The 12,109-nt window shown below is 43.9% G+C and overlaps 2 protein-coding genes across 2 annotated transcripts; one reads left to right on the top strand and one right to left on the bottom strand.

The window, feature by feature from the left end:
• Window positions 1–550: 550 nt before the first annotated feature.
• On the top strand, window positions 551–1,858 carry LOC309491601 (uncharacterized protein F54H12.2-like; the record flags this gene model as incomplete). Its single annotated transcript, XM_082190664.1, has 1 exon — window positions 551–1,858. The coding sequence occupies one exon, from the start codon at window positions 551–553 to the stop codon at window positions 1,856–1,858; it is 1,308 nt and encodes a 435-aa protein (XP_082046790.1).
• Window positions 1,859–8,782: 6,924 nt separating this feature from the next.
• LOC309491600 (uncharacterized protein) lies at window positions 8,783–11,903 on the bottom strand (the record flags this gene model as incomplete). Its single annotated transcript, XM_082190663.1, has 5 exons — window positions 11,451–11,903; window positions 10,156–10,197; window positions 10,027–10,065; window positions 9,502–9,933; window positions 8,783–9,420 (listed from the first exon to the last, which is right to left on the bottom strand). Exons 1-5 carry the CDS (start codon window positions 11,458–11,460, stop codon window positions 8,783–8,785), a joined length of 1,161 nt encoding a protein of 386 aa, XP_082046789.1. The 5' UTR covers window positions 11,461–11,903.
• Between the last annotated feature and the right edge of the window lie 206 nt (window positions 11,904–12,109).

Genomic DNA, 12,109 nt, shown 5'->3' with positions numbered 1-12,109 from the left:
CCGACATTACCATAGAGTTGAAGGACGATCAGAACCACTGCGTACCATTTTCTTACGGGAAAGTCATCGTAAAACTACACTTTAAACCAAAAAATGGTTTATTATAGACCCGGAGAGACCGCGGACTATGTCAGCTACTACCGAAATCAGGCCGGCGGGGATTTGCCGGGCTATGCCGGGAGGGGGGTTATGTACGGAGCAGGCTTAGGGGGTCTTTTCAGAGGCCTGTTCAGGATGGCTATACCTCTGTTAAAAAGAGGATTTAGCATCGCGAAACCCCACCTAAAATCGGCCGCTAAAAATATAGTATCCGACGTCGTCTCAAACGTATTTACGCGATCGCATAACGATAAAGCTCAAGACGGATCAGGTCTGATGGTCATGGCTCGTAAGAGGATGTCTAAACCACCGGGTGTGAGGAGGCGTGGTCAGTGGGGAAAGAAGAAAACAACACTTGGCCCAAAGAAACGCTCAGTCGTACGTAGAAAGCGTAAGAAGTCTGTTAGTCGAAAGGCGTCGATCAAGAGAGTTGGAAAAACCATTTTCTAACATGGCGTTTTTGCACCGCATGTCGGGAGAATGCATCAAGTCCGAGTTGGACCTATTTACGGTCCCCCTGACGCAGACCGTTATTGAGAAAAACGGCTATTTAGAAGTAGCCCCATTATCGGCCATATCGGACTCTGCCCCATTGGAGTTTTTTATCGCCGGCAACGGTGATGATTATTTGGATCTCAATAACACAATGATCTATCTACGGGTGAAAATCAAAAAGCCTGACGGAGACGATATCCCCCACCCGACAACGGTGGGTCCAATAAACTACCTGGCTGCTACTATGTTTTCACAGGTCGACGTAACCCTCGGCGACCGCCTGATATCTCAAAGCTCCGGAACTTATCCCTATCGTTGCATCATTGAAAGTCTGCTCAACTACGGTAAAGATACGCTGGAATCTATTTTCTCCTCCGGGCTGTTTCACAAAGACACAGCCGGTCACATGGATGTGCATGACCCCGCAGGCCGTAACGAGGGGTTGACGAAGAGATCGACCTACACCAGTCGAAGCAGGGAGGTGGAACTTCTTGTCCCCATACACAGCGATATATTCTTCCAGGAGAAACTTTTAATTAACGGCTTGGACGTTAAGTTACGATTTATAAGAGCGAAAGACGAATTCTGTCTGATGAGGTCCGACGACGTGGCTTACAAATTACATATAGTGGCGGCGTCCCTATTTGTCAAAAAAGTTTCTGTATCGCCGCCGGTGAGACTGGCTCACGCCCAGACGCTACTGTCGACAACGGCCAAGTACCCCATCGATAGGGTCTGTCTAAAATCGTTCTCCATACCCGCCGGTTCTCGTGTTTCGAATCAAGAAAATCTGTTTTTAGGAACGCTGCCAAAGTCTATCGTTATTGGTATGGTCGACAACGACGCATTCACCGGCTCCTACGAAAAAAATCCATTCGCGTTCAAACATTACAATCTGGAATTCCTAGCAGTCTACGTAGACGGTCAACAATTTCCCGCCAAGCCTCTACAACCTAATTTCGATGCCGGTTTGGCAGTACGCGAATATTATCAGCTGGCGATGACGACCGGGAGACACCTTAAAGATCGACCGCTCCCTATTGGCAGGAGAGATTTCCTGAACGGATACACGCTCTACGCATTTAACCTGACGCCGGACGAGGACTGCGGACAGCACATTTCCCTCATCAAGTCCGGGAACATCAGAGTCGAAGCTCGTTTCAGACAAGCGCTGCCGAATACCATTAATTTAATAATTTACGCCGTATTCGACAGCCTCATTGAAGTGTCTAACCGCAGACAGGTACTGATTGATCACTACTGAGAGATGAACACGCTACAACTCACAGCTATCATGGATAAAATAGCATGCAGGACTCATTTTCTCGGCGTTCTACCGAGCGATCAACTACCCAAAAAACCGTTGAGGATCTTACCGTCGTTCTGCGTCATTAATACCCACCCGGCTCGATTGCCGGGTGAGCATTGGGTCGCCGTTTATTTAGCCCGAGAGGGGACCGCTTGTTTTTTCGACAGCTTCGGAAATCCGCCCAACAGCCCCCGCTTTCCAATCAGCATCAATAACTTTCTAGCCGTCAACGACGTCGACGTATTATATTCTGACAGACGCATCCAGGATTATTCATCGGAGACCTGCGGACAGCACTGTGTGTTTTTTCTATATCATTTAGCCAGAGGTCGCGACTATAACCACGTGATGAAACTATACACCGATGATTATATTAAAAATGATAAAATGGTGTCCCTCTTTGTGAAGAGATTGAGACCGCATGTTTGTAATGATAAAATGTTATCCTGCATTCATTGCGTGCAGACGTGTTTGACGTATAAATAAAAAGCTTAAACCATTATATTTCTTATCGTCTTTTATTTATTTAATCATATTAATGCTCACACAAAATCGTTACATTTCCAACCATTGCCCTCGGCTGATAGCCGGCGAGTCTCCGAAATCTGGAGCCAAGCGAGGCGAATATCTCCTCGCCTTTTTTTTATAAGGTCTAACAGGTGTCGATGGGGTGAGAGTGTCGGGTTTACTCTTTAGAGCCGAGTTTCCGAACTCTGGAGCCAGGCGAGGTGAATATCTCTGTACCTTTTTTTTATAAGGTCTAACAGGTGTCGATGGGGTGAGAGTGTCGGGTTTACTCTTTAGAGCCGAGTTTCCGAACGCTGGAGCCAGGCGAGGTGAATATCTCTGTACCTTTTTTTTATAAGGTTCTACAGGTTTACTCTTTAGAGAGTTAATCGTGCGTCTGACCTGTTGATTGGGCACCATAGAAAAAGGAATGTTTAATTCGGCAAAGGCCCGTAGAAACTCGGACCATCCTAGAGGTCTCCGGTCATCCCTGACCTTTTGCGGAGCCGTAACATTTTTTAACAAATCGAGCATGTGTGAACCTTGTACGGCTTTACCCCTGAACACAAACTCCCCCGATTCGTTCCACGAACTTAGTCCTTTAGCTTTAGACATCTTGTCTAATATGTATCTGCTGTTTTTCACACTTCTCGATGGCACATTCTTCAGAACTTCGTCGACGACAGCCCCGTCAGCTTTACCGTCTTCAACGTTAGCACCAGTCGATGATTCGTCTTTATGACCGGGATCAAGATCGGGTAACGAAAGCGTTAAAACACCGCTCTCACGATCCCCTTGTTTAACGATGGCCAGAAACCTGCTCAGGGTATGGGTGTAAAGTTTGACTTTTTCGTAAGGATTCAAATCGGTGCGGCGTAAAATATTTCTTATGGCGGCGTCCAAATCGTTCTCCACAGTCTGTTGAATGTTCTCGCGAACATTTTCACTCTTGAGCTTATCCAGTTGATGGTGAGGGACTAAATACATTTTCTCGGCATACTCCATCCTAACGATTTGCTATCAAGCTCGTGAGAAAGGGTACAGCGATGCTTAGGAGCGGTAACAGGAACCCTCCCTTCTGGTTGAAGACTCGTTTCTTGGCCGCTATGCCAATTTTTTTATTGGCTACAAATTTAATATCCGCTTTTCTCTTTTTCAGTTTTTGGTACTGCTGTCTGTTGACCGGAATGACGCCATAGAGAATGTTTAGAGCCACTTCGCAGAGCGCTAAAATGAATTCGTCGGACGCCGATTGTAAAATAAGGCGTCGTTGTTTAGGAGTGGCTTTATGTAGCAGTTTTAACACCGGCAGATGTTTACAAAGTCTGGCGGACATGGTTATCACGCTCTTCTTTTTTTCGGGATATAAACCACTTGACGGTCTGAAAGCAATCCTGTTCTGAGACGGTACTGCTCCGGAGTTTTTGCTTTATAGTCTATCATTAGATAGCCGAAAGGTCGGTCGACCGCGTCGTGATAACACTCCATAAAGTATTTTGTGTTTCCCGGGTACATTTGACGACCTAGCATTGCCACTTGATGAACGTCCCGAGGATTTTTAAACAGGATCATATAATTGGCGTTTAAACTGATGGTTCGGCTGGACTTTCCCTGTGCAAATAAATTTTGCACTATGTAAATAGAGCTGAGATTCCTGTGGTGGCAGTATTGCGTGAACACCCGTTGCAGTTCAACGTTAGCGCTAGCTTGCTCCATGAGGTCGTCCACCACGAGAAGATTAGTGGTGGTAACAGGCAGTAAATCATCATCATTCAGAGTCTGGGGTATTCCTTGTATAAATTTAATGTCATACAATTGAAGTAAATCATCGTACAAAGTTTGCCAGCAATCATACAACCAAACAATGTTTTCAATTTTCTTGGAAATGATATTCAAACCTTTTTCCAACAAAAGTTTTACAAAATAAGACTTGCCACTATTCGAGGGTCCAGAAACCACGCAACTGAAAGGGTGTTGAAGTCTGAAATCAAAATCGGAAACATCCTGAGACCCTCTGTGCATCATCTGATCAGTAGCCATAAGGAAGTGTGCTATAGTCGCTTAAAAGTCGACGTTTATTGTAGACGACCTTAAACCTTTTAACGACTGATTTGTTGTGCAATGTGAGAGACTTTTTATTTCTCACAATGTCTTCCGTCTGAGCCAGGATGTATTTGGATCTATCGTGCGACGTCACATAGCTGTCAACCAGACCAATCAGGGATTCGAGACAGATAGCTCGGGAATTTTTAGCATTCAGGGTAATACCTTTAGCTTTCATGGAAACTTTGCCTTTGGCCGTCTCAAATCCATACGATTTGGGACCGCTCGAGCAGAAGGTCGCTATATAATCATCTTGGTCTAATTCGCTCGTCAGCTCCCCTAAATGATCACCCAGAGGAGGCTCCCAGTCGCCGTCCCTAGACACGAATACGACGCTGTCTGTGTCAGAGTATAGCAGACGGTCGCCGAGTCTATCCATCAATTCGTACAATTCCAGTCGGGCGTGCGCGGTAGTGAAAGCGCCTACAAAAACATTCACGTCGTGCGCCTTGCAAACATCCTCTTTGTGGGGTTTATGCTGGACTAGAGCTACGTCGTCTGAGATGAATGAGAAATACGTCAACGTGTCGGTATTGCCAAAAACAATTCTGGTGAAATCTTCAGGCTCGCTCACCAGAATCGTTTGAGGTAAGTTCTGTCTTAAAGAGAAGCGCCCCCACAAACTATTCAGAATTAATTTAGTGATTGCCCTTTGGGCTGCGTTGTACTTGATTTTTTCCGGATCGAGTTGAATACCCTCTTTTTCAAAATAGTCACGGATGTAAGCCTCTTTCTCTGCATCCGTGACGACGTTCGAAGGGTAGCCCGAGGCTTGTTGTTTCAAACGCAAGAAGGTTTTTACGTATTCGGCAAACAACGTGTCTGACCGTTGTGGAAAATGCCAAACCTCGTCTATCTTGGCTACCGCATAGCCCTTCTCGATGGCTTTTAAAAGCTCGATACTGACCCAACAGCCCGAGAGCGATCTTTCCTCGTCTGTGTGGGTACAGCTCGAGGTCTGGTTTTGGTCCTGGGCGCAGGTTCTACATAGCGGAAACATGAGTTTTCCTTGGCATCTGTAAGGGAGAACCGGGTGCAGTAAGTTGCGGGGAGGGTACACGGTGGCTTTGATAAGTCCGTAATAGTTTTCAATCGGTTCGAAATCTGCGAAAATGATTTCGGGGTGCTCGATCGGGTAGCTTTTCCTGGCCTGGCAGAAAGGATACAGACTGGTGAAATCCAGATACCTTATTTTCTCATCGTCGCTCACTTTGTGGTATAGTTTATAGGCGTTCGTTCGGCCTCCGTAAAGCGCATCACGAGGATTCAATCTCTCTGGGGCGGAATAATTGGCCATAAATTCTATCACGGAGGGATCGGTCTTTTTCATGCGGTTCCATTCGCATTCCCACAGAACCTCGATTTGCAAACCGTACGCGTTCCGCAGAATTTCAACCTTATCGTCAAACTGGTTCCTGAGAACCCCGTAGGGTACTCCGGACAGGGGGTGCGCCTGATGGGGTTCAAAGCGACAGCAGTGCCCATGGAAGATGCACCCCGCGTATTCTAAGCCGTGCCTGACGCCGTCCTGCTCGTAGTAGCCGTCTAAAAAGTACTTACCGATCGATACTTCGCCGTGGTTTACGGCGTGATGAACATCCGCGTTTCGAGTCTTTTTTATATACTCGAGCCATTCGATCGAACCGCTTGAGTAGGACTTATTCTGATGGATGTACGCTTTGTTATGCGTGAGGGCGAGCGTGTTTCTGGCGAGATAATGTGTTTTGAAGACCCCCATCGCGCAGCTGGCGAGCGTCGTGAAGCCAAAAGGGTCGAGTTGGGTGCACTGTAAGAAAGACGCCCTGTATGTCATACATCCTTCGCGCAACAACACGACGTCGTTAACGCCGTAGGCGTACAGTTCTTTCTTGAAGTTAAAGAACTTGCCCTTCACTGTGCTGTACCACGCATCAAACTTTTCTCGGTCTTTATCCGACATGTTCTCGTAGTTGTAGAACTTTTTGTCGGGGTACGGTCCGACATAGTTCTCATTTTCCACCCTGTTGAAAAGATGGGGGAAGTAGCCTTTTTCAGTCGTCGTTAAGTCTAACGCCGCGGGCATTTTGGCGAGAGCGAATGGGAAAAATGAGTAGCTATCGATGTATCGCTGGGCAAAAGCATCATCGTACATCAAGAGTAATTTGCACCCTTGCATTATGACCTCAATCGCGATCCCTGATTTGCAAAAATACTCGAGGATTAGAAAGGCGTCAAATCTGGAGGCGTAATGAGCGATGAAGCAGTAGCCTGTATATCGGGGTTGTCTGAAGTGGTTGATTAGCTTAGCGATGCAGTCCGTACCGTGAGCAGTAAATTTCTTGCCTTTGAATGTGATGGCGCAAACAAAATTAGCCACGTGCCTACCGTTTTCGTAACGCGTTTCGAAATCGTAGAAGATGTATTTCTCGCACGGCTCCTTAGGCTCTAGAGGTTGTATGAAGCATTGATGCTCACCAACGTTCGTCAGACGCTCGCGACAATGCACGCATTTGTCTGGGGCGCAGATGTGTTTGGTTTTCTTGTCGCCCGGTTTAACGGTGTAACGTCTGTTACACAGTTTGCAGTATTTAATCATATCACAGGCGGGGTATTCCTGACCGGGAGGTGTGTTTTTTTTATGCATTTCAAAACAATAAGCCGATTTACAGTACCGCAGGCAATCGGGGCAATGTATGATTCTTACAGGGAATCGGTAACAATTCGCGTCAAAACAGATGTTGCAGACGTGCTTACATCGATGGTTTCTGCGGTCGGTGTAAGATTTGTAGCAAAATGGACACACGTATGGTGAACCGATGAATGCCGTCAAACTCGTTATCATGTAGTAGTGGTCGTTGTGGAGGTACAGGAAGACCGTTTTTGGGTGAGGTTCGTCAGAATTTTTGTACGTTTCTAAAACCATTGCGTTAGATCTGTGAAATACGACGATTTTAATGTCTAGCGCTCGTTCAAACGAGGCTATGTCGCCGAGACCGATTCGGTCTTGGATTGAGAAGCCGATGTTGTTTTGGATGGCGGTAGCCAGTTTTTCTAGCGCACTCTCGGTGTGTTGGGGGTTAAGGAAACGGGCGAGACAGATGGAGAAGCACAAATTATTTGAAATATTGGTGGGGCAGAATAAACTCGTCTTTTTTCTTTTGATCACCTCGTCAACAGCCAGGTCAGTGAGTTTCCGACGACCGCCGCCTTGTCTGCTCATGGATACCGAAGCTTCAAATTCGACTGCGTCGTCGGATAGTAATCGATCGTTACTCTGTAAAACTTTTTCAATTTGATCAAAAAGTGTATCCACGTCGTAATTATTACCGTGAGTTAAAACCCCGCTAACGGGTGTTTGGAGGCTGGGAGCCGTCAATGTAATATTGATCACCGGTGAATTTTGGTCGAATTCTCTTGCAAAATTCACAATCCCACTGAGCATATCGTGTAAGCGGGTATGATAAGAGGCCAAATCTGTAGAGTTAATCTCTCTCAGATTCGTAGTCCTTCTCAACGTCACGCTGTTGAAACGAGGTCGTGGTAAAACATGATATCCGTTAACGTCCCCACCCTCGCGAATCAATCTGTCAATGTCCGTACGGTTTAATCGAGTCTGTGTAGTAGGGTCGACATTACCTGATGCGGGCGATTGTGAAGTATCATTACCGGCAGGGTGCTCTGTGTTGTCAGGATCAGGGTCGGTAGATGGTGGGCTGTTTAAAACACCGCCATGTTGTACAACGGGGTCGTTGTCTAGGCTTAGCAGAGGATCAAACAAATTCATATTTGGATTTACAGCTAATTCAAAAAGATCCAACATAGCAGGGGATTCTAGATTAAACAAATACTGTTCTAAAGAATCGGGCAGTATACTTAGCATTTCAATCTCGTCCGGTGACAGTTCTGTGGAGGATTGGTCTGATTGGCATAAGTCTGTGTCGTCTGACCCGTCCATTTTTAGATTTCAGACCAAAACACGAACTATTACAAAATCATAGAGTTAAAACAAGCATATATATGAAATATCAGAGTATATATATGTAAACAGCATACATGAACTATTACAAAATCAGAGTATAAAAAGCATAAATGACATATTACAAAATCATAGAGTGTACAAAGCATGCATGAACTATTACAATATCAGAGTATAAAAATCAGTGGGTATACATGAAATATTACAAAATCAGAGTATAAAACAAATGAAATATCAGATTATATGCAAACAATGTATAGATGAAATATTATAAAAAACGTGCAATATAAGAATTACTCGGAATACATCTATATTCAATTTGACTCCGTCGTCTCATCTATGATGGTGAGAATAAGGTGATGCAAAATGAGCACCAATTCCCGATGGTATTCGCTCACCATGCGATCATTTCTATCAAACCGCTGTTCAGTCGTTGATCTCATACCATTGACACGACGGAATATTTCATTGGCCAGACCCCGAATAAAGCGATCCTGCACATCAAATCGGCTGCGTGTCTCGAGGTGGTAGGCACGGAGCTCACCGCGCAATGCGTCTAATCTGCTATGGGTTTCGATTTGTCTGTCACTAGGCTGACTGTGCAACGCAATCAATTTGTTGTTAATATCATCTTGTACGTCACGAAGTTCGATGTACTTGTTGTTTATGTCGACCTGTGCATCGCGAAACTCTTGACCTAATGATTCTATCGAATTAATGAGCCTATGCGTCGGAGGCGCATCATCGAATGGTACATCGGCCGACTGAGGCGCCGGCACTTCTTCCACTTCTACTTCTTCCGACGACGGTGAGCAAGAAGGATATGGTGTTTGACCCGCGTTGGTGGTTGACACCTCGCCGCGCTCGCTCGTCCAAGAACTCTGTTCCCAAGCGTTGAGTTGAGGCGTATCCCAGGTAGTCACGTCATCCCCATGGCTTCTACTCGAGTCTGCTGTGTGTAACAAATAAATAAAAAAATCTTAATGGCGTGACTCCGCCGGAGTTTAAATGCAAATAATGAAGATGTTCTTACCATAAAAGAAAGCGGTCTCAGGACTGGTGGGCGGGCTACTTGGTGGTGTCAGACAAAGAGTTTTCCTCTCTGGAGAGCTCTCAGGACTGATCGCCGGGGTAAAACGATAAGTCTTTCTTGGTAGTTCGCCGTTCGGTTCAGGTCGGACCACCGCTGTAAAACGATAAGTCTTTCTTGGTGGTTCGCCGTCTGGTCCAGGACTGACCGGCGGGGTGGGACGATTAGTTTTTCTAGTCTTCTTTCTTGCTGGTTCGCCGCTGGGTCCAGGAAGTGGTTCGTCGTTGGATCCTATTGGATTCTCGACGCGCGCCGGAGTGGAATCAGGTAGGATGTGGGGCCTGTCTGTTACATTGACGGTGGGATCTTCATTGCCATCTTGCGTGAGATCGATAACTGTCTCGAAGCCGGGTTGGGTGATAAATTGTATGAAATCTAAAAATAAAATTTGATTTCTCATAAACATAAAAGAAATCTAAAATTTTGATTTCTCATAAAAAAAAATGTTGGAGATGGATCTTGTTTTACCATTGGCTGCGCTGTCTGGATCAACAGCCCTAGCGGTCACTGTGAATTAAAATGCTTTAAATTTATAAAAAGACAAAATTAAAATACGTTCATTTTAATTTATAAAAAGAATAGTTAATACGTACTTACATGTATTAATAGCGTCAAAGGCTTGCTGCTCAATATTTGAACCTGAGATAAAAAATAAAAAACCCTGTTATGATTTAAAACACACGGTGAGGGTTTTTATGTGCTTGTTTAATGGAGCACACACACACACACACACACACACACACACACACACACACACACACACACACACACACACACACACACACACACACACACACACACACACACACACACACACAGAGAGAGAGAGAGACAGACTGTGACAAAGAAATCATGATGTTATATCATCAAAATCCAGCAGATGGCGCAATTTTCACTATAACAGGGTGTCATAACATTAAACCGCCAGCAGATGGCGCAATTTTCACTATAACAGGGTGTCATAACATTAAACAGCCAGCAGAGGGAGGCATTTCAATGTCATACCATTAAACGGCCAGCAGAGGGAGGCATTTCAATGTCATACCATTAAACGGCCAGCAGAGGGAGGCATTTCAATGTCATACCATTAAACAGCCAGCAGAGGGAGGCATTTCAATGTCATACCATTAAACAGCCAGCAGAGGGAGGCATTTCAATGTCATACCATTAAACGGCCAGCAGAGGGAGGCATTTCAATGTCATACCATTAAACAGCCAGCAGAGGGAGGCATTTCAATGTCATACCATTAAACGGTCAGCAGAGGGAGGCATTTCAATCTCATATCATCAAAATAAAAGTGTTTTTCATACTAAACACTATAGCGCTGATATTAAGACAAATAAAACATCGAGGCATAATCATAATTTGTGATAAATTAATAGAGTAGTTAAAATATCTATCAGCAGATAAAACAGCATAGTTTATGAATATAGCAGATAAAATAAAACATCATAGTTTATGAATATAGCAGATAAAATAAAACATCATAGTTTATGAATATAGTCACTAACAGTAGATAAAATACCAGTGCATGTTTTATTACAGTAATGAATTATACTTGTAATATGGTTTAAAGACGTCATAGCATAATCATAATTTTATGATAAATTAATATAGTAGTTAAAAAATCTCTATCAGCAGATAAAATTCCAATAGCATAATGCATGTTTTTAAAACACTTGTAATACGGTTTAAAGACAACATAGCATACTTTGTTAAATGAATATTTCCATCATCAGTTACAACAGATCAAACACCATAGCATAATTTATATGAATCAGCAGATGAAACTATAATCCATGTTTTAAAACACTAATGAATTATACTGTCTTTTGTATAAACAAACTTTTTAAAAATAAAACAGCATAGCATGAAATGAGAAAATACTCACGTTTATCCATTGTCTTGTAGAGGGTGGCAGATCAGTGAGTCGTCCGAAAAGTTTTAGGGCATGTGTTGGTTGAACAGGACAAATTACATTTATACACTTGTTTCAATATATAAAAATGTGTTGAGTGACCACTAGGTGCCATCCTTGTTCTATGAATGGACCTGTACAATCCGTGGAAAAACAGAGTAAGGTCACCCGTGTCACCATAAATTCGTGGGCACAGGAGATGTTAGACGTGGGCCAACGTAATTCATAGATAGAACCGTCAGAAAACTGTCAAAAACATGCTACTCCTTTATAAGATATAATGGTTTTAATTAACAACATCTTTGAAAGAGATTATGATTTGAAGTAAATTCAGACGAGAGTGAACGGTGGCACGTTAATTTACAAGACCCATTCGCACGCACACACACACATAAGGACTGATTTGGAGTGCCGCAGGTCAGAAAAGGTGATGTGAAAACACCGCCTTCAGCTCTCTAAAAAATGTAGAATGGATTTTGTTTATCTGAAACAATTGGTATGAGTAGATATTTTTTTATAACCATTTCATTTATAACCTTTTAAAAGAACAGAATGTTTTTCAACTTGTTAGTCTGATATACACTTAACAGTTTCACTGTTACCTATGGAATGTGGAGGAGCAGAAGGAGGGG

The sequence above is a fragment of the Leuciscus leuciscus genome, assembly GCF_965113295.1.
Source record: "Leuciscus leuciscus genome assembly, contig: HAP1_SCAFFOLD_382, whole genome shotgun sequence".
NCBI lineage: Eukaryota > Metazoa > Chordata > Actinopteri > Cypriniformes > Leuciscidae > Leuciscus > Leuciscus leuciscus.
This window is presented reverse-complemented; position numbering and strand designations above follow the sequence as displayed.